At 38.8% G+C, this 21,826-nt stretch overlaps 1 protein-coding gene across 4 annotated transcripts in view; it reads left to right on the top strand.

Annotated features, from left to right (window-relative positions):
- The window catches only part of ANTXR2 (ANTXR cell adhesion molecule 2), a 212,511-nt gene that overhangs the window by 60,020 nt on the left and 130,665 nt on the right, over positions 1-21,826 (top strand). For all 4 annotated transcript variants that reach the window (XR_003428808.1, XM_027087434.1, XM_027087435.1 and 1 more), the window contains exon 12: positions 13,560-13,655. Coding sequence is in view for 3 of the 4 variants with exons in the window: in XM_027087434.1 (XP_026943235.1) it covers positions 13,560-13,655 (96 nt within the window). In the remaining variant the exon portion in view is untranslated. The remainder of the gene's footprint in view (positions 1-13,559; positions 13,656-21,826) is intronic.

The following is a 21,826-nucleotide window of genomic DNA, read 5'->3' as shown; positions in this document are numbered from 1 at the left end:
TGTGAAGCCATCTGGTCCTGGACTTCTGTTTGTTGGAAGATTTTTAATCACAGTTTCAATTTCATAACTTTTGACTGGTCTGTTCATATTTTCTATTTCTTCCTGGTTCAGTCTTGGAAGGTTGTGCTTTTCTAAGAATTTGTCCATTTCTTCCAGTTTGTCCATTTTATTGGCATGTAGTTGGTTGTAGTAATCTCTCATGATCCTTTGTATTTCTGCAGTGTCAGTTGTTACTTCTCCTTTTTCATTTCTAATTCTATTGATTTGAGTCTTCTCTGTTTTTTTCTTGATGAGTCTGGCTAATGGTTTATCAATTTTGTTTATCTTCTTAAAAAACCAGCTTTTAGTTTTATTGATCTTTACTATCTTTTCTGTCATTTCATTTTCATTTATTTCTGCTCTGATCTTTGCTGCTATCTTTGGGGCTTTTTTGTTCTTCTTTCTCTAATTGCTTTAGGTGTAAGGTTAGTTTGTTTATTTGAGTTGTTTCTTGAGGTAAGATTGTATTGGTATAAACTTACCCTTTAGAACTGCTTTTGCTGCATCCCATAGGTTTTGGGTCATCTTTTTTTCATTGTCATTTGTTTCTAGGTATTTTTTGATCCCCTCTTTGACTTCTTCAGTGATCTCTTGGATATTTGGTAGTGTATTGTTTAGGCTCCATGTGTTTGTATTTTTTATAGTTTTTTACCTGTAATTGATATCTTGTCTCATAGTGTTGTGGTTGGAAAACATACTTGATATGATTTCAACTTTCTTAAATTTACAAAGGCTTGATTTGTGACCCAAGATATGATCTATACTGGAGAATATTCCATGAGCACTTGAGAAGAAAGTGTAATTTGCTGTCTTCAAATGAAACATCATATAAATATCAATTAAATCTATCTGTTCTACTGTGTCATTTAAAGATTGTGTTTTCGTATTAATTTTCAGTATGGATGATCTGTCCATCAGTGTAAGTGAGGTGATAAATTCCCCCACTATTACTGTGTTACTGTCGATTTCCTCTTTTATATGTGTTAGCATTTGCCTTATGTATTGAGGTGCTCCTATGTTGGGTGCATATAGATTTATAATTGTTATATCTTCTTCTTGGATTGATCCCTTGATCATTATGTAGTGTCCTTCTTTGTTTCTTATAATAGTCTTTATTTTAAAGTCTATTTTGTCTGATATGAGAATTGCTAATCCAGCTTTCTTTTGATTTCGATTTGCATGGAATATCTTTTTCCATCCCCTCACTTTCAGCCTGTATGTGTCCCTAGGTCTGAAATGGGTCTCTTTTAAACAGCATATATATGGGTCTTGTTTTTGTATCCATTCAGCCAGTCTTTGTCTTTTGGTTGGAGCAGTTAATCCATTTACATTTAAGGTAGTTATTGATATGTATGTTCCTATTACCATTTTCTTAATTGTTCTGGGTTTGTTATTGTAAGTCTTTTCCTCCTCTTGTGTTTCCTGCCTAGAGAAGTTCCTTTAGCATTTGTTGTAAAGCTGGTTTGGTGGTGCTGAATTCTCTTAGCTATTGCTTGTCTGTAAAGCTTTTAAATTCTCTATCAAATCTGAATGAGATCCTTCCTGGGTAGAGTAATCTTGATTGTAGGTTTTCCCTTTCATCACTTTAAATATGTCCTGCCACTCCCTTCTGGCTTGCAGAGTTTCTGCTGAAAGATTAGCTGTTAACATTATGGGGATTCCCTTATATGTTATTTGTTGCTTTTCCCTTGCTGCTTTTAATATTTTTTCTTTGTATTTAATGTCTAATAGTTTTATTAATACGTGTCTTGGTGTGTTTCTCCTTGGATTTATCCTGTATGGGACTCTCTGCACTTCCTGGACTTGATTGAATATTTCCTTTCCCATCTTAGGGAAGTTTTCAACTATAATCTTCAACTATTTTCTCAGTCTCTCTTTTTTCTCTTCTTCTTCTGGGACCCCTGTAATTCGAATGCTGGTGAGTTAAATGTTGTCCCAGAGGTCTCTGAGACTGTCCTCAATTCTTTTCATTCTTTTTCTTTATTTTGCTCTACTGTAATTATTTTCACTCTTTTATCTTCCAGGTCACTTATCTGTTCTTCTGCCTCAGTTATTCTGCTAATGGTTCCTTCTAGAGAATTTTAAATTTCATTTTTTGTGTTGTTCATCCTTGTTTGTTTGCTCTTTAGTTCTTCTAGTTCCTTGGGAAATGTTTCTTGTATTTTCTCCATTCTATTTCCAAGATTTTGGATCATCTTTACTATCATTGCTCTGAATTCTTTTTCAGGTAGACAGCCTATTTCCTCTTCATTTGTTTGGTCTGGTGGGTTTTTACCTGCTTCTTCATTTGCTGTGTATTTATATGTCTTCTCGTTTTGCTTAACTTACTGTGTTTGGGGTCTCCTTTTTGCAGGCTGCAGGTTCATAGTTCCTGTTGTTTATGTTGTCTGCTTCCCGTGGCTATGGCTGGTTCAGTGGGTTGTGTAGGCTTCCTGGTGGAGGGGACTGGTGCCTGTGTTCTGGTGGATGAGGCTGGATCTTGTCTTTCTGGTGGGCATGACCGCGTCCGGTGGTGGGTTTTGGGGTGTCTGTGACCTTAGTATGATTTTAGGCAGCCTCTCTGCTAGTGGGTGTGGTTGTGTTCCTGTCTTTCTAATTGTGTGTCATGCGGTGTCCAGCATTGTAGCTTGCCGGTCGTTGAGTGGAGCTGGGTCTTAGCGTGGACATGGAGATCTCTGGGAGAGCTTTCACTGTTTGGTATTATGTGGGGCCAGGAGGTCTCTAGTGGACCAATGTTCTGAACTTGGCTCTGTCACCTCAGAGGCTCAGGCCTGACACCTGGCCAGAGCACCAAGATCCTGTTAGCCACACGGTTCAGAAGAAAAGGTAGAAAAACAAAGAAAGAGGGCTTCCCTGGTGGCACAGTGGTTGGGAGTCTGCCTGCCGACGCAGGGGACATGGGTTCGTGCCCCGGTCCAGGAAGATCCCACATGCCGTGGAGCGGCTGGCCCCGTGAGCCATGGCCACTGAGCCTGTGTGTCCGGAGCCTGTGCTCCGCAGCGGGAGAGGTCACAGCAGTGAGAGGCCCATGTACTGCCAAAAAAAAAAAAAAAGAAAGAAAAAATATAAAATAAAGTTATTGAAATAAAAAATTATTAAAAGTAAAAATAAAAAATAATTAAAAAAAGAAAGAAGAGAGCAACTAAACGAAAAAACAATTCCACCAATGATAACAAGCACTAAAAACTATTCTAAAAAATAAACAAAAAAACCCTCAAAAAACGGACAGACAGAACCCTAAGATAAATGACAAAAGCAAATCTATACAGACAAAATCACAAAGAAGCATACATATACATACTCACAAAAAAATAAAAAGGAAAAAAAATATATATATATATTTTAAAAAAGAGAGAGAGCAACCAAATTAATAAACAAATCTTCCAGTGATAATAATGTCTAAATAAAAAACTAAGATAAAGATAACACCAGAAACAAATTAGATGCAGAAAGCAAACCCCAAGTCTACAGTTGCTCCCAAAGTCCACCTTCTCAATTTGGGATGATTCGTTGTCTATTCAGGTATTCCACAGATGCAGGCTACATCTCGTTGATTGTGGAGATTTAATCCGCTGCTCCTGAGGCTGCTGGGAGAGATTTCCCTTTCTCTTCTTTGTTCTCACAGCTCCTGGGGTTCAGCTCGGGATTTGGACCGGCCTCTGCGTGTAGGTTGCCCTCTGGTGTCTGTTCTTCCCCCAGACAGGAGGGGGTTAAAGGAGCGGCTGATTCGGGGGCTCTGGCTCACTGAGGCTGGGGAGAGGGAGGGGTATGGTTGCAGGGCGAGCTTGCGGTGGCAGAAGCCGGCGTGACGTTGCACCAGCCTGAGGTGCGTCGTGCGTTCTCCCGGGGAAGTTGTCCCTGGATCCCGGGACCCTGGCAGTGGCGGGCTGCACAGGCTCCTGGGAGGGGAGGTGTGGAGAGTGACCTGTGCTTGCACACAGGCTTCTTGGTGGCTGCAGCAGCAGTCTTAGCGTTTCATGCCCATCTCTGGCATCCACGCTGATAGCTGTGGCTCGTGCTCTTCTCTGGAGCTCGTTTAGCTGGTGCTCTGAAGCCCCTCTCCTCGCGCACCCGAAAATAATGGTCTCTTGCCTCTTAGGCAGGTCCAGATTTTTTTCTGGACTCCGTCCTGGCTAGCTGTGGTGCACTAGCCCCCTTCAGGCAGTGTTCACGCAGCCAACCCCAGTCCTCTCCCTGGGATCTGACCTCTGAAGCCGAAGCCTCAGCTCCCAGCCCCCACCCATCCCAGCGGCTGAGCAGACAAGCCTCTCGGGCTAGTGAGTGCTGGTCAGCACCGATCCTCTGTGCAGGAATCTCTCTGCTTTGCCCTCTGCACTCCTTTTGCTGCGCTCTCCTCTGTGGCTCGGAAGCTTCCCCCTTGCCACCCCCTGTCTCTGCCAGTGAAGGGGTTTCCTAGTGTGTGGAAACGTTTTCTCCTTCACAGCTCCCTCCCAGAGGGGCAGGTTCCATTCCTATTCTTTTTCTCTGTTTTTCCTTTTTTCTTTTGCCCTACCCAGGTACATGGGGAGTTTCTTGCCTTTTGGGAGGTCTGAGGTCTTCTGCCAGCCTTCAGTAGGTGTTCTGTAGGAGTTGTTCCACGTGTAGATGTATTTCTGATGTATTTGTGGGGAGGAAGGTGATCTCCGCGTCTTACTCTTCCGCCATCTTGAAGGCGCCACCTCCATCTCATGATTTTATGGTTTTATATTTTAATTTGAGAGACATCCTTCCTCCAGCAAACAAAACAAAGCAACTCAATATTATCTGTAGAGAGATAGTTTGTTTCTTGTTGTAAGAAAACATTGCAGGGAAAACAAGCATCGATATGGACTCTTGGGTCACTATTGAATTCCCTGGATAACTCTTTAACAATGCCTGTTTTTATTTTGAAAATAGCTAGTTGGTTTTTTTCCCCTTTTTATCTTCAATTCATGTTGCAATTTATAGGTTTTGTGGATGTTGTAATGTGTAAGTTTCCTGGTTCCTCAGGATGTGGTTGAGATTACAGACATTTGTGGTATATGGTATCTCAGTGTTTTGCTCACTGAAATAATGTTCTTTCTCCATCCTCCTTCCTATTCTGTACCTCCAGCTGTCTTTTTTCACCTCTCTTTCACAGAAGCAGAAAACAAATCTTTGTCTGCATCCTATAACCATGCACAGTTTCTGTGTGCAGGGATGCTGAAGCTTAATGACTCATTTGGAATGTACAGGTTGTTTGCTTCCTGGAAAGAGGAAGTCTTTCTAGGTCTTGCTAGTTCTAAGAGGACCGTAACGTGACTCGAGGTGGTTTTAAGAGTAAGGTGATTTCAGAAAAAGGAACATCAGTTGTGTCAGAGATGGAGAGAAAGTTTGGCGGCACGTTGTTATATTAAATAAGGCATCTGAATATTTTCCCTTGAGAAGAGATTTAAGCAAAGCCTTGAGGAAGGTGAGGGAGTGAGCCCTGAAGACCATGCAAGGGAAGAGTGTTCTTGCGGAGGGAGCAGCTCGAACAGAGCCTAAGATGGGAGTGTATGTGGCTGGTTTAAAGAGGAGCAAGGCAGCCAGTGTGCAGAGTGGAGGTAGCTGGGGGAGGAGGCCTGAGATGAGTAGGAGAGCATGGAGGGAGGGGAGAGATCATGGAGAGTTTTGTAAGTCATTGTAAGATTCTGAGTGTTTTTCTAAGTGAAACAGGAGCCACTGAAGGTGACACGGTGTGACTGTGTTTTAAAAGGATCATTCCGACTGCTGTGCAAAAATAGACTTTGCAGGTAGGGGCCAAAGTGGAGACCTGGAGACCAATTCTGTGGCTAGTTCAGTAATCTAGGAGAGGGGATGGTGGCTCCACTGGGCAGATAGCAAGGGAGATGGTCGGAAGTGGTTAGATTTGAATATATTTTAAAGGTGGAGTCTACCAGATACCTAGATAGATTAGATACGGGTGTGAGAGAAAGACAATAAGGACAGTTCCAGGCTTTTTCACCTGAGCAACTAGAAAGATGAGTTGTCATCAGGTAGAGACCTTTTTTGAAAAAGATGAGGAGGTCTGTTTTGGAAATGTTGAGTGAAAGATGTCCATTTTTCATCTCAGTGGGAGTGTCAGAAAGGCTGTTGAATACACAAGTCTGAAGTTCTAGAAAGAGGTCTGGATTGGAGGTGCACGTTTGGGAGCTGTTGTATGGAATGAAAAAGTCAACCAAATTCCACAGGATTTTTAATGAAAAAAAAAAAGGAGCTTTTAGTAGGTAGAGCAAGAAGGGAAGGAAAGCTAGAGAAATGTTTTGTATTTATGGAGGAACCGAGATAAACTGGGTCTTGAAATGAGAGCAGGTCTTAGGCAAAGAGAGAGGAGGGGGGACCATTTTACAGATAAATAGCAAACAGAAATTGAAGGGAGGAGGGACAAATTAGGGATACAGGATTAACAGATATAAACCACTGTATACTGAATAGATAAGCCACAAGTATTTACTGTATAGCACAGGGAGCTATACCCATTATCTTATAAAACCTTTAAAGGAATATAATCTGCAAAAATACTGAATCACTATAGTGTATACTTGAACAGAATATTGTAAAGCAATTATACTTTAATAAAAACTGAATTAAAAAAATTGAAAGTAGATATATTTGGTTGGGGTAAAAATAGTGGAAGGAAAGCTTGGAAAGAGAAAATTTAGATCAGATTATCCATGGCCAAAAAAAAAAAAAAAAAGAGCTTAGAGTTCATCCTACAGGTCTGTGGTTCCTAAACTTCAGTACACAGTGTTAAAATGAATGAAGGGAAGAAAATCTTCCACTTTCATGAGAGACTGAACTCAACTCTGCTGAGACAAAGGGCTAGAGTTTTTATTTTCCTTCCAGTTTTATTGAGATATAATTGACATACAGCACTGTATAAGTTTAAGGTGTACAGTATAATTATTTGACTTACATAACCACGGGATAATTCTTTTTTTCTAATTAGATTTAACCATTATATTGATTTAAATGCAAATATGTCTGGTGTGTGGTAGTAATATCACCATTTTATAGAAGTAGAAAGTGAGAATGGAGCTGATGAGAAAGTACCTGCAGATGTGTGCATTACACCTCTATTCAGAATAGAAGAAGACAGTGGATAATATTATGATAAATACCGCCCTTGTATTTATGTGATACCTAGCCTTTCAGGCATATTTGGATGTGATAATTAGGAGAGATGAAGTTAGTAATCTTATTCATTCTTGGATGATACTTTTGGCTCTTCACAGGCATTTGAAAAGCCAAACAAAATGAAACACCATTATTTAGCAATTGATTAATCCTTGTGGAAATCTCACAAATAAGGAACCTCCTCTGTTCTCCAAGAGCATCCGGGCTCGTTCTTACTAAGGCACTTATGTCACTGGGTTGTCATTTCCTGTTTACTTCTCGGCCTCTCTCTGCAGTCTGTGCCTTGCTCATCGCCTCCCTCTCAGTGCCTGGTCCTTACAAGAGGCAGGTGCTCCAAAATTATTTGTTAAAGGAATGAATGACAGTACCGGCATATTCAGTTTAAAAGTAGGGAAACTAAGGTTTGGACTTAAAAGATTTAAGACTAACTAGAATCTGAGGAGGGTTTAGACTTAGGCCGTCCATTCTTTTCGTCTGTCTCAGAAGATCTAAATGTGTCTCCGCTTTAAAACATTCAGTGAAAGATGTCTTTTTTCCCCCCTTGGAGCCACTGCTCTTCTGATTCTTTTAGAATAATAATACTAAGAACAAATTTTATAAGCACTAATTAAGTGCCAGACACATGTGCTCAGCACTTCATGATTTCATTTAATTCTCACCACTCAAGAGGAGGCTGTTACTATTACCTGAATTTTACAGATGAGAAAACTGAGGAACAGAGAGCCACCTCCAATCTTTAGTGCACATTGATGCAAACACATTAGAAGATGCTTCTGCTAGTAGGTGGATCCAACCCTCAGCATGCTACACAGCTTGATGAGCAGAATATTGGCTGATTTCAGCTTTTGCTGCCCCCGAGAAAGGGGAGACTTGGAGCCTGGAGGCCCTGGGGTTAAATTGCTTGCTCAGTTTCATAGTCGAGTAAATGCTAGAATTGGGAATTGAACCCAAGTTTGTCTTCCCCTGGCCTGAATACTTGCACAATCTTCCATTCGTTACCAGGTCCTAATTTGATTTATATAAGACAGAGGTTGGCAATTTTTTTCTGTAAAGGGTCAGATAGTAATTATTTTAGGCTTTAGGGGCTATACAGTTACACTACTCAACTCTGCCATTGTAACCCAAAGGCGGCCATAGACATATAAACAAACGGGCATGGCTGTGTTCAACATACCATATACACTAGAATTTGAATTTCATGTGTTGATAATATATTTTTCTTTAAATTTTTTTCAGCTATGTAACAATGTAAAGAATTTGTTTTAGCTTGCCAGGCATCTTATGAAACAGATGAGCTGATCTGGCCTTTCGGCCATAGTTTGCTAATTCCTGTTATGGAATATTTCAAAAGAATCTAGTAAATGAAATCATCATCTATTTTATGACTATTTTTTCTTCCCCTAGCTCTAAATTCATGGAAGCAAAATTGTGGAGGTTTAGTTCCCCATTTCTGTGTCTGTTTTATTCTAATGTGGTTGCTGTGATTAATTATTTTCTAGATAGATTGCAACAGGCTATTCACACACGTTTGAAATTTTTGAGTGATTCCTCTTTTCCCATAGTTGTTTTGCAAGTACAGTAGTGACTCTGATTTGTTTTCATACATCTGTTATTCTGTTAGCTAGAATTTCAGTTCTATTTGGCGGAGTGAAGTTTTTCGTTGTACATTATAACTTCCTTTTAATGAAGAAAAGGAAATTAGATGCAGATGAAGTTCAAAGACTGAATGTGTCCAGGATGACTAGAAAATATATTCCTTTTACCCTAAAATCAAGCTCAAGGTTCTGGTATGTCCCCAACTTAACCCTTAAAAGAGTTTTGGCTTCAAAGCCTTGGCCAACATCTGGGTACTAAATCTCCAACTGGACTCCTCAGCTAACTGTCTTTGTAGACATCTGAAAATGCTACTTGTTCAGAACTATAGCTAGGAAGAATTGATCCAACAAATGGCTGATTGGAAGGTCATCTAACAAATGGATATTAACCCAACAATTGGCCAATTCTCTCTGTTATAAAGAGGATTACTGCTTTCCAGAAATTTGTGTTTCATTATTTTCTTCAGCTGCTTCAGGTACTACCAAGCCCTCTCAAATTCTATTTTTCAGACAAAGTTGTCTTTTCTTGTTCTTGCAATGAGCCACTCATTCGACCTCCTCTCCCTTCCTGGGCTTTCTTATACTTTCTCAGGAGGTCCTTTCAGAACCCCAGACCAGGCTAGTTCCTGCTTTGCCCTGTTTCTGTTGTACTCTCCTTCCATACTTCTCACATTTATGATTGTGTGTTCAAGGGTTGTCCCACCAACTAACCTGTGGGCTTCATGAAGACTTGTGCAACATTATAGCTTTGGCAGCTTTTTAACTGCCTAGTGTTTAAAGAGCAGCACACCTAAACAGAGGTGAGAGGCTTTTAGTTTCCACCTATGATACATAACTCTGCGTAACCAGATCTAGTTTCATCTGACTCTGCAGTTTGCAGCATAGTATCTGCTCATGGGACTGAAATCTGTGTGTTTGACCTTTTCTTAATTTGTTTATAAAGTTATGTGAGCAATGAAATTATTTCCCTTTCATGGCCGAAGTCTTTCATGCTCTGATAACGGCTCTGGCAAATCAAAACAAAGGAACTGGGAAAGCCTAGATTTGTATGCAGTGAACTGAGCTAATGTCTGGGACCGGGGCATCCAGGGCTGTGTTTATGGCAAGTTCGGGTTGCATTAAATTCTTTGCTTACTGTGACCTGTTTTCCATCATGCTTCTCTTAAATGTGATAAAGATTAAGTCTGTAGGTCTTCAGAAAGTGTGTATTTTCATAGTCAGTTTTCTTGTAGACTAATTTTCAGAATCAGTTGAGATAATAATATTATTATACTAAATGTATGTTTGCATCTGGATGTGCATAATGTTTTGTCAGTGTTCCTAACTGGGGCATTTTTGAAAGAAAATCCAAGAATTTTGACTGCCTATCATGGCCAGCCCATGTACTTTATATTCTGTCAGTATGATTTTCCGAATTTCCTGCTCATGACACATTTGTAAAAAGAAAAAACTAACCACTAAACTTTTAGCATATTCACACCCTCCAGTTTCACGTCCTTATTTCTGAACATAGGATTTGAATTCTAAGAAAAGGGAAAAACAAATGTTCATACAACCCTTTTGGAAGTGGTGTGCACAGCCACATGGTGAGCATTTCCATGGATGTCATGGCTCGATCCTCATGTGGGAAAGGTCTGGTGGGGAAGGCTGCATTCATTCCATACATGAACGGTCACAGGTCAGGGTTATCGTATGTAAGACCTCATATTTGAAGGTGGAATCATGAATTTATACATTTGACAACACTTCTCCCATAGGATATCACAGTTTTCTATGTATTTCTTTGACATTCTTTTCCCATTATATTCTTGTTTGTCTAGATTTCAGAGCTTAGTATAATCAAGCCTATGGAGAATTGTTTGATTTGTTCGTGAACGTTTAGAATTCTGTGTAGAAAGTTGCACTTAGAGTGTTTTCATAAGTATCCTGATGTGTGCTCTGAATTACTTTCTTTGGTTTTGAGGACAGAGAACTTAGATATTTGCCAGGAAATTTCCTATAAAGTATTTATCTCCTCTCTCTCTCTCTGACACACACACACACACACACACACACACACACACGCACACGCACACACACACACACATGCACGCGCGCACACACACACAGAACTTTCTGTGTGCAAGACACTGATTTAGACGTTTAGGTTACATCAGTGATCACATGTTGAGCTTACACTTTCATTCTACCAAACTGTACATCAAGAAGTTGCAAGATGACTGCATGTCTTCTCATTTCTTAAATTTTAAATTAATTTTTTATGGTAAATATGTGGTAACATCTTGAAGTGCCTTAAGAATGGTCTAATAGTAAACATTAGAGCTTCATGAAGATTGTATGTGTATGTGTCTGTGTGTGAAGTTTCTGTAGTTATTTTTGTTGTCTTCTGAAAAATAAATTAAATGACATACTCAAGGATTCTAGGTGATATTTTGGTGGTGTCTGTTTTGGTTCATTTGCAACCTAACATTAGTTACATAAATAGCTTGTATGGTTATTCCCTCTTGCATCCAGATGCAAAATTAGAAATCAAAGGATAGCTTTAATTGTTCATGTCTACTTGGTTCTTAATCTTTTCCTAAAAAAATTTCTGAAATTAATACATGTTTTATGGTCTATGCTGCTTTGAGAATTATTTTTAAAGTTATTTTTTTAATGGATTTACTAAAACTGAAGTGCTGTTAGTAATCAACATCTTTGAAAATTGATCTGTTTGGAGATAGTTTCCAAGTCAATATATGGTAATCGCTTTTTCTTTTTTTTCCATTGTGATACTAACAAATGATATAGGGAAAACTGTGACACACATTTCAAGATTTTTGTGCTTAGCTATACCAAGTACATTTTGCTAGCACTCCCTAAAGTAATACTTTTGAAAAGTACCTTCTCTTCTCTTTTCAGTTATTTACAAATAACTGTTTACATAAAAATCATTCTCTCTTTATGCATAGGTTATTATGTATTACAATTCAAATTCCATTATAAAATGTTCTAATTAAATGCTACCACCATTGTTGCTTCAACATTTGAAAGTCTCTTAGCTTTGATCCATCCTAACATTTCCCAAAATGGATTCTAGGAAATCCGAGTTCTATAGGATATTGATAATGTTATGAGAAAAAAAAATTGACCTGTGTTGATATAAGTTGGACTGTTCTTTTTTACTACAGAGCCATTCAGGGCTTTAAAAATATGCTAATGTGTGCAGTGCTTTTTTAAGAGAGATAGCCTGGTTATAGCTTTGCCACAAAGAGTTTATGCTTTGGGAACAACTGACTTTCTTATTTTGTAGATTAGAAAATGGAGTCCCTGAGAAATTAAACAGCTTGCTTAAAATTAGACCTCCAGACTAATATTTTTAAGACAATGCTATTCTAAGATGGAAACTGATAGGTTCTTCCCACTCAGCCTTTCTCTGTGTCAGCTCTTGGGCTAAATGTGGCTGTTGCCTTGACTTCTGGGCTTGTACTACTTATTTGTTTTGAATGATAGGAAATGTATCCCTGAAAAGCTGCCTTATAAAGGCCCAAATTTCCACCCAGACAGTGTATTGATTTATTTACAGTTTTTTTTTCTTCCTTGAAATCTTCCCCTCCCCCCCAAAAAAATCCCCCCACAAACCAAACATGATTACTGGGGATCCTGGAGAGCAGTGGTTTGGAAGAGACAGCTCGTTCTCTTGGAAACTTTATCTCTGCACTAAAAATTCAGCAAACACTCTTCTTTGTTTTTGTGGCTTTTTCAGTCTTATTTATTTGGAGTTCATTCTCTTAGTAAATAGTTTTAAGTGCCAGACACGGAGTACACATTATTAAGTAGGTTGGGCATAGGTGCTGCCTTCCTAGAGCTCACAGTGAATATAGAAAAGACAAATTAAATAAAAAATTGTAGTTCATCATAAATAAGCAAATAAATCAGTAAATATATTGTGATAAATGCTAAGATTAAAGTATAGAGAACTATGCCTTGTAGAGTAAGGAGGGGCATTTTCTAGCCAGAAGGTACAAGGAAGTCTTCCTGAGGAAGTGGCTTAAGCTAAGGCTTATAGGATGTGTAGGTATTTGGTAAAAGAAGGGGGTCAGAGGCAGAGCCCAGAGCAGGGGTGTTAGACCTGGAGGAGATCGTCATTAGAAAGTGAAAAAGCACCAGTGTGGTTCTTGTGTGGGTAGTGCTTGAGCTGCCCTGAGACGTCTTCTGATATATGAACGCATGAGGTTGCATTCTTTTCTGAAGCACATAAGAATGATTGTTGCTGGTTTGCCACCTGATTGGTGATTTTTGATAATCATCTTGTCCTACCATTTAAATATATAAAGTAAATAATTTTCCATTATCAAAAAGTCTGGGAAAATTCTGCATAAATTCTGCCTAGAGGTAATCATGCTTGTAACCAGAATAATCCTTTCCCAGAGACAAAAGGTAGGGACCGTACAGACTATTCGCACAAACCCAAATTGTGATTTTTCCTATTTTTTTTAAGGCATAATTTCAAACAGTTTGGAAGATGTTTATACTAATTACTGCCTATCTTAATATACATGAAATATAATATAAGGAAATTTAATACAAATAGATTATAATATACTTAATATATAAATGTAATAAAGTAAAATATAATATAAATAGGGTATAAGGTAATTTATAGAATTTAAAGGAATATGAGAGAAATCTGGTTTAAGATTATGATGTTTTCTGTAACTTTTTCTGATGTTTCCTTAAAAAATATGTGCTTGGGATTTGACCCTAAACTTTGCTGACATCCTTGTTTTTGTTTTGTGCTTCCTCTAGTCTAGTGGGATTGCAGCCATCATTGCTATTTTGGTGTTACTGCTACTCTTGGGCATCGGTTTGATGTGGTGGTTTTGGCCCCTTTGCTGCAAAGTGGTGAGTGAGGATTTGAAATCCTACTCTTTTTTTTTTTTTAAACATCAAGGTGTAAAGTAAGGCTGAAATATGAATCAATATTCAACAACAGCAAATTTTCAATATTCAACAACAGCAAATTTCAAAGTTTCAATTAGCAAATTGAATTTTAATAGTTTTTGTCATTATAATAAATTGTATTCATGCATGCCAATAAATGTTTATTATAAAACTTCATCAAAAAAAGGCTTCAAAATCAGATTTGGGGGAAGAAGGGGAAAAGAAGGTAGGACAGGTTGTAGGAATAAAGGGTGTTCCATGCAAGTACAAAAGAATTTCAAGAAAATTGAATGATATGTTCTGCTGGATTCATTGAGAGAGGTTGATAATCTGTCAGTTTGTTTGGGTTTTTTTCAGTGCTTATTGAATGTTTCATTACTTCTTTGAAAGATCTACTATTTCAGGACCTTCTCTGTTTGCCTCTTAGAAAAACATTTTAGAAATAAGTCATGTGCAAATGTTAGGGTATCTGTTAAACAGTCACTTTTGAAGTTACGGCAGCTGATTTCAGGTTGTGTCATCTTTCATGTTTGAGTCAAACCGCTGAAAGAATATGGGTAATAAGCTTTCTAGCGCTACTGTAACAAAATGCCACACATTTGGTAGCTTAAAGCAACACAAATTTATTATCTAAATTATGTAATCACAGATCCAACATGGGTCTCACTGAGCTAAACTGGGTTAAAGGGTATCCGCAGTGATACATTCCTCTCTTAATGCTCTAGAACAGAATCTGTTCCCTTGCGTTTTCCAGCCTCTAGAAGTCACCTCCATTCCTTGCCTTGTGAGCCCCTTCCTCCACCTTTAGAGCCAGCCACGTTGCATCTTTGTCACCATTATTCTGTAGTCACATGTTCCTCTGACTCTGAGCCCAGCTGGGAAAGGACCTCCAGTGTTAAGGAACCATGGGATTAGGTCTGACCCACCTGTATAATCCAGGATGATCTCCTATCTCAAGGTCCTTAACCTTAATCACATCTGCAAAGTCTCTTTGGCCCTGGAAGGCAATTTATTCACAATTCCAGGGAATTAGGATGGGGACATCTTTATAGAGCCATTATTTTTCCTGCCACAGGGCGGAACGTTGAGTAAAAAACATCAGCACGTTTCAAGCAATACAACTTGGATTGTTCAGGCTTCGTAGAAAAGGTTATTCTGAAGAAGCGCTCCTTCAAAGCATGCTACTACCTATTTTGATAATATTCCTTTCCTTATCAGCACTTTATACAGAACTTTATATTCTGTAGGTCAGAGTAGTGTTTTACATAATATTACTAGACTGCCTTTTTCTCCCTCCCCGCTGCTGACTGATTTCCGCTTCCTTGGAACTTCAGGCAGTGCTTTGTATTACTCCTGCGTTTATTATTCATTGTACTTCAGTCTGCTTTCATGAGACAACTTTACAATCCTTTATCTCAGAGCAGTTGGCCCATGGAGGAGGCACAGAATTAACTTAGACAACAGTAGAGACAAGAAACATCCTGTCTCTTTGCTGAACTAATCAGTTTCCTGCTATAGCAATTTATGCTCAAACGGTTTCCTGTAGTAATCTTGATTGTCTTAGATATGGTGATTTTAGGCTAGCTAGCACTCTTGAGTCTCAAATTAAAAAGCAAAAAGGTGCCTTAATGTGATGTGTGCTCCTTGTTTTTCTAATTTAAACTTCACAATGGTGGATTTCCTTATTTCATTACTTTGCAATTTCATATAATACTGACCAGAGGGCTCAAAAGTGTCAAAGTGGTATTTTATTTTATATTATTATTATTTTTTTTTTTGCGGTATGCGGGCCTCTCACTGCTGTGGCCTCTCCCGTTGCGGAGCACAGGCTCCGGACACACAGGCTCAGCGGCCATGGCTCATGGGCCCAGCCGCTCCGCGGCATGTGGGATCTTCCCGGACCAGGGCACGAACCCGTGTCCCCTGCATCGGCAGGTGGACTCTCAACCACTGTGCCATCAGGGAAGCCCCAAAGTGGTATTTTAAAAGGACGCTTGTGAAGACTGAAATGGGCTTCTTTGGGAGGTTGCTAGATGTACTCAAATGAAGTCTCCACCATCAAATGGGGTATGATAGAGAAGATTCAATCATCAGGTGGTGAGAATAGATCCATTCCATCCCTGGGTCTCTGCAGACTGGGAATCATGCAGTATATTTCTTTATGCAAGGCACAGAGGGACACCATTAAGGCATGTTTTTACAATGTCAGGAGGGCTTCCTATTCTCAGAAGCATCATGAATGCTTACTAATTTCTGCAACTTACTTAATAGAGAGAAACATCTTTATTTTACATTTAGAAATACAGACTGTAGAGCAGCTAGCCCTGAATATGAGCTTGCATTTAGACCTAGGAATAAATGAATCAGAGCATAAAACTTAAACTAGGTTTAAACTAGGTTTAAAAGCAGGGAGAGAGAGAGATTGGTTCAAGATAGTGGAGTAGAAGGACATGCGCTCACTCCCTCTTGCGAGACCACTGGGATCACAGCTAACTGCTGAACAGTCATTAACAGGAAGATACTGGAACTCACCAGAAAAGATACCCCACATCCAAAGACAAAGGAGAAGCCACAATGAGACAGTAGGAGAGGCACAATCACAATAAAATCAAATCCTATAACCGCTGGGTGGGTGACTGACAAACTGGAGAACACTTATACCACAGAAGTCCACCCACTGGAGTGAAGGTTCTGAGCCCCATGTCAGGCTTCCCAACCTGGGGGTCAGGCAATGGGAGGAGGAGTTCCTAGGGAATCAGACTTTGAAGACTAGCAAGATTTGATTGCAGGACTTCGACAGGACTGGGGGAAACAGAGACTGTACTCTTAGAGGGCACACACAAAGTAGTGTGTGCGTCAGGACCCAGGGGGAGGAGCAGTGACCCCATAGGAGACTGAACCAGACCTATCTACTAGTATTGGAGGGCTCCTGCAGAGACAGGGATGGCTGTGTCTCACAACGGGTACAAGGACACTGGCAACAGAAGTTCTGAGAAATAATTCTTGGTGTGAGCCCTCCCAGAGTCCACCATTAGCCCCACCAAAGGGCCTGTAGGCTCCACTGCTGGCTCAACTAAGGCCAACAACCAACAGGGAGGGAACTCAGCCCCACCCATCAGCAGACAAGTGGATTGAAGTTTTACTGAGCTCTGCCCACCAGAACAACACCCAGCTCTACCCACCACCAGTCCTTCCCATCAGGAAACTTGCACAAGCCTCTTGGATAGCCTCATCCACCAGAGGGCAGACAGCAGAAGCAAGAACTACAATCCTGCAACCTGTGGAATGAAAACCACATTCACAGAAAGATAGACAAGATGAAAAGGCAGAGGACTATGTACCAGATGAAGGAACAAGATAAAACCCCAGAAAAACAACTAAATGAAGTTGAGATAGGCAACCTTCCAGAAAAAGAATTCAGAATAATGATAGTGAAGATGATCCAGGACCTCGGAAAAATAATGGAGGCAAAGATTGAGAAGATGCAAGAAATGTTTAAAAAAGACCTAGAAGAATTAAAGAACAAACAAACAGAGATGAATAATACAATAACTGAAATGAAAAATACACTAGAAGGAACCAATAGCAGAATAACTGAGGCAGAAAAACGGGTAAGTGACCTGGAAGACAGAAGGGTGGAATTCACTGATGTGGAACAGAATGAAGAAAAAATAATGAAAAGAAATGAAGACAGCCTAAAATACTTCTGGGACAACATTAAACACACCAACATTCACATTACAGGGATCCCAGAAGGAAAAGAGAGAAAGAAAGCACCCGAGAACATATTTGAATAGATTATAGTTGAAAACTTCCCTAACATGGGAAAGGAAATAGCCACCCAAGTCCAGGAAGCGCAAAGAGTCCCAGGCAGGATAAACCCAAGGAGAAACATGCTGAGACACATAGTAATCAAGTTGACAAAAATTAAAGACAAAGAAAAATTATTAAAAGCAACAAGGAAAAAACAACAAATAACATACAAGGGAACTCCCATAAGGTTAACAGCTGATTTCTCAGCAGAAACTCTACAAGCCAGAAGGGAGTGGCATGATATATTTAAAGTGATGAAAGGGAAGAACTTACAACCAAGATTGCTCTACCCAGCAAGGATCTCATTCAGATTCAAAGGGGAAATCAAAAGCTTTAAAGACAAGCAAAAGCTAAGAGAATTCAGCACCACCAAACCAGCTCTACAACAAATGCTAAAGGAACATCTCTAAGTGGGAAACACAAGAGAAGAAAAGGACCTACAAAAACAAACCCAAAACAATTAAGAAAATGTTGAAAGGAACATACATATCAATAATTTCCTTAAATGTGAATGGATTAAATGCTCCAACCAAAGGACACAGGCTCACTGAATGGAAACAAGAACAAGACCCATATATATGCTGTCTACTAGAGAGCAACTTCAGACCTAGGGGCACATACAGCCTGAAAGTGAGGGGATGGAAAAAGATATTCCATGTGAATAGAAATCCAAAGAAAGCTGGAGTAGCAATACTCATATCAGAAAAAATAGACTAAAAAAAAAAGTAAGAGACAAGGAAGGTTAATACATAATGATCAATGGATCAATCCAAGAAGAAGATATAACAATTATAAATCTATATGCACCCAACATAGGAGCACCTCAATACATAAGGCAAATGCTAACACATATAAAAGAGGAAATCGACAGTAACACAGTAATAGTGGGGGACTTTATCACCTCACTTACACTGATGGACAGATCATACAGATTGAAAATTAATACGGAAACACAAGCTTTAAATGACACAATAGAACAGATAGATTTAATTGATATTTATAGGACATTCCATCTGAAAACAGCAAATTACATTTTCTTCTCAAGTGCTCATGGAACATTCTCCAGGATAGATCAAATCTTGAGTCACAAATCAAGCCTCGGTAAATTTAAGAAAACTAAAATCATATCAAGCATCTTTTCTGACCACAATGCTATGAGATGAGAAATCAATTACAGGAAACACAAACACATGGAGGCTAAACGATACATTACTAAATAACCAAGAGATCACTGAAGAAATCAAAGAGGAAATCAAAAAATACCTAGAAACAAATGACAACAAAAACACAATGATCCAAAACCTATGGGATGCAGCAAAAGCAGTTCTATGAGGGAAGTTTATAGCAATACAATCATACCTCAAGAAACAAGAAACATCTCAAAAAAAATATAACCTTCCACCAAAAGGAACTAGAGAAAGAAGAACAAACGAAACCCAAAGTTAGTAGAAGGAAAGAAATCATAAAGATCAGAGCAGAAATAAATGAAATAGAAACAAAGAAAACAATAGAAAAGATCAATAAAACTAAAAGCTGGTTCTTTGAGAAGTTAAACAAAATTGATAAACCTTTAGCCAGACTCATCAAGAAAAAGAGGGAGAGGACGCGAATCAATAAAATTAGAAAGGAAAAAGGAGAAGTTACAACAGACACCGCAGACATACAAAGCATCCTAAGAGACTACTACAAGCAACTCTATGCCAATAAAATGGACAACCTGGAAGAAATGGACAAATTCTTAGAAAGGTGTAACCTTCCAAAATTGAACCAGGAAGAAATAGAAAATATGAACAGACCAATCAAAAGTTATGAAATTGAAACTGTGATTAAAAATCTTCCAACAAACAGAAGTCCAGGACCAGATGGCTTCACAGGTGAATTCTATCAAACATTTACAGAAGAGATAATACCCATCCTTCTCAAACTCTTCCAAAAAATTACAGAGGAAGGAACACTCCCAAACTCATTCTACAAGGCCACCATCACCCTGGTACCAAAACCAGACAAAGACACTACAAAAAAAGAAAATTACAGAACAATATCACTGATGAATATAGATGCAAAAATCCTCAACAAACTACTAGCAAACAGAATCCAACAGCACATTAAAAGGGTCGTACACCATGATCAAGTGGGATTTATCCTAGGGATGCAAGGATTCTTCAATATACACAAATCAATCAATGTGATATACCATATTAACAAATTGAAGAATGAAAAACATATGATCATCTCAGTAGATGCAGAAAAAGCTTTTGACAAAATTCAGAGCCGATTTATGATAAAAACTCTCCAGAAAGTGGGCATAGAGGGAACCTAGCTCAACATAATAAAGGCCATATATGACAAACCCAGAGCAAACTTCATTCTCAATGGTTTGAGAGCATTTCCTCTAAGATTACTGAAAGTGTTTCCTCTAAGATCAGGATGAAGATAAGGGTGTCCACTCTCACCACTATTATTCAACATAGTTTTGGAAGTCCTGGTGATGGCAATCAGAGAAGAAAAAGAAATAAAAGGAATACAAATTGGAAAAGAAGTAAAACTGTCACTGTTTGCAGATGACATAATACTATACATAGATAATCCTAAAAATGCCACCAGAAAGCTACTAGAGCTAATCAGTGAATTTGGTAAAGTTGCAGGAGACAAAATTAATGCACAGAAATCTCTTGCATTCCTATACATTAACAATGAAAGATCAGAAAGAGAAATTAAGGAAACAATCCCAGTCACCGTTGCAACAAAAAGAATAAAATACCTAGGAATAAACCTACCTAGGGAGACAAAAGACCTGTATGCAGAAAACTATAAGACACTGATGAAAGAAATTGAAGATGATACCAACAGATGGAGAGATATACCATGTTCTTGGATTGGAAGAATCAATATTGTGAAAATGGCTATACTACCCAAAGCAATCTACAGATTCAATGCAGTCCCTATCAAATTACCAATAGCATTTTTTTTGCAGAACTAGAACAAAAAATCTTAAAATTTTTATGGAGACACAAAAGACCCCGAATAGCCAAGCAGTCTTGCGGGAAAAAAATGGAGCTGGTGGAATCTGACGCCCTGACTTCAGAATATATTACAAAGATACAGTAATCAAGACAGTATGGTACTGGCACAAAAACAGAAATATAGATCAATGGAACAGGATAGAAAGCCCAGAGATAAACCCATGCATCTATGGTCAGCTAATCTATGACAAGGGAGGTAAGGATATACATTGGAGAAAAGACAGTCTCTTCAATAAGTTTTGCTGGGAAAACTGGAAAGCCTCATGTAAAAGAATGAAATTAAAACACTCCTTATCACTGTACACAAAAATAAACTCAAAATGGATTAAAGACCTAAATGTAAGACCAGATACTATAAAACTCTTAGAGGAAAACACAGGAAGAACACTCTTTGACATAAATCACAGCAAGATCTTTTTTGACCCACCTCCTAGAGAAATGGAAATAAAATCAAAAATAAACAAATGGGGCCTAATGAAACTTAAAATCTTCAGCACAGCAAAGTAAACTATAACCAGGACGAACCCTCAGAAGGGGAGGAAATATTTGCAAATGACTCAATTTACAAAGGATTAATCTCTAAAATATACAAACAGCTCACACAGCTCAATATTAAAAAAACCAAACAAACCAATAAAAAAATGGGTAGAAGACCTAAATAGACATTTCTCCAAAGAATACATACAGATGACCAAGAGGCACATGAAAAGCTGCTGAACATCACTAATTATTAGAGAAGTGAAAATCAAAACTACAATGAGGTATCACCTCACACCAGTTAGAATTGTCATCATCAGAAAGTCTACAAACAACAAATGCTGGAGAGGGTGTGGAGAAAAGGGAACCCTCTTGCACTGTTGGTGGGAATGTAAATTGATACAGCCACTATGGAGAACAGTATGGATGTTCCTTAAAAAACAAAAAATAGAATTACCATATGATCCAGCAGTCCCATTACTGGGCATATACCCAGAGAAAACCATAATTCAAAAAGACACATGCACCCCAATGTTCATTGCAGCACTATTTACAATAGCCAGGTCATGGAAGCAGCCTAAATGCCCATCAACAGATAAATGGATAGGAAGAAGATGTGGTACATATATACAATGGAATATTACTCCGCCATAAAAAGGAACAAAATTGGGTCATTTGTAGAGACTGTCATACAGAGTGAAGTAAGTCAGAAAGAGGAAAACAGATATTGTATATTAATGCATATGTGTGGAATCTAGAACAATAATACAGATGAACCAGTTTGCAAGCAGAAATAGAGACACAGATGTAGAGAACAAA

Source organism: Aethalodelphis obliquidens, unplaced genomic scaffold (genome assembly GCF_003676395.1).
Source record: "Aethalodelphis obliquidens isolate GAN/ISIS:26980383/991018 unplaced genomic scaffold, ASM367639v1 scaffold59, whole genome shotgun sequence".
Taxonomy (NCBI): Eukaryota; Metazoa; Chordata; class Mammalia; order Artiodactyla; family Delphinidae; genus Aethalodelphis; species Aethalodelphis obliquidens.
The sequence above is the reverse complement of the archived record's forward strand: the minus strand, read 5'-3'. Positions and strand labels throughout refer to the sequence as shown.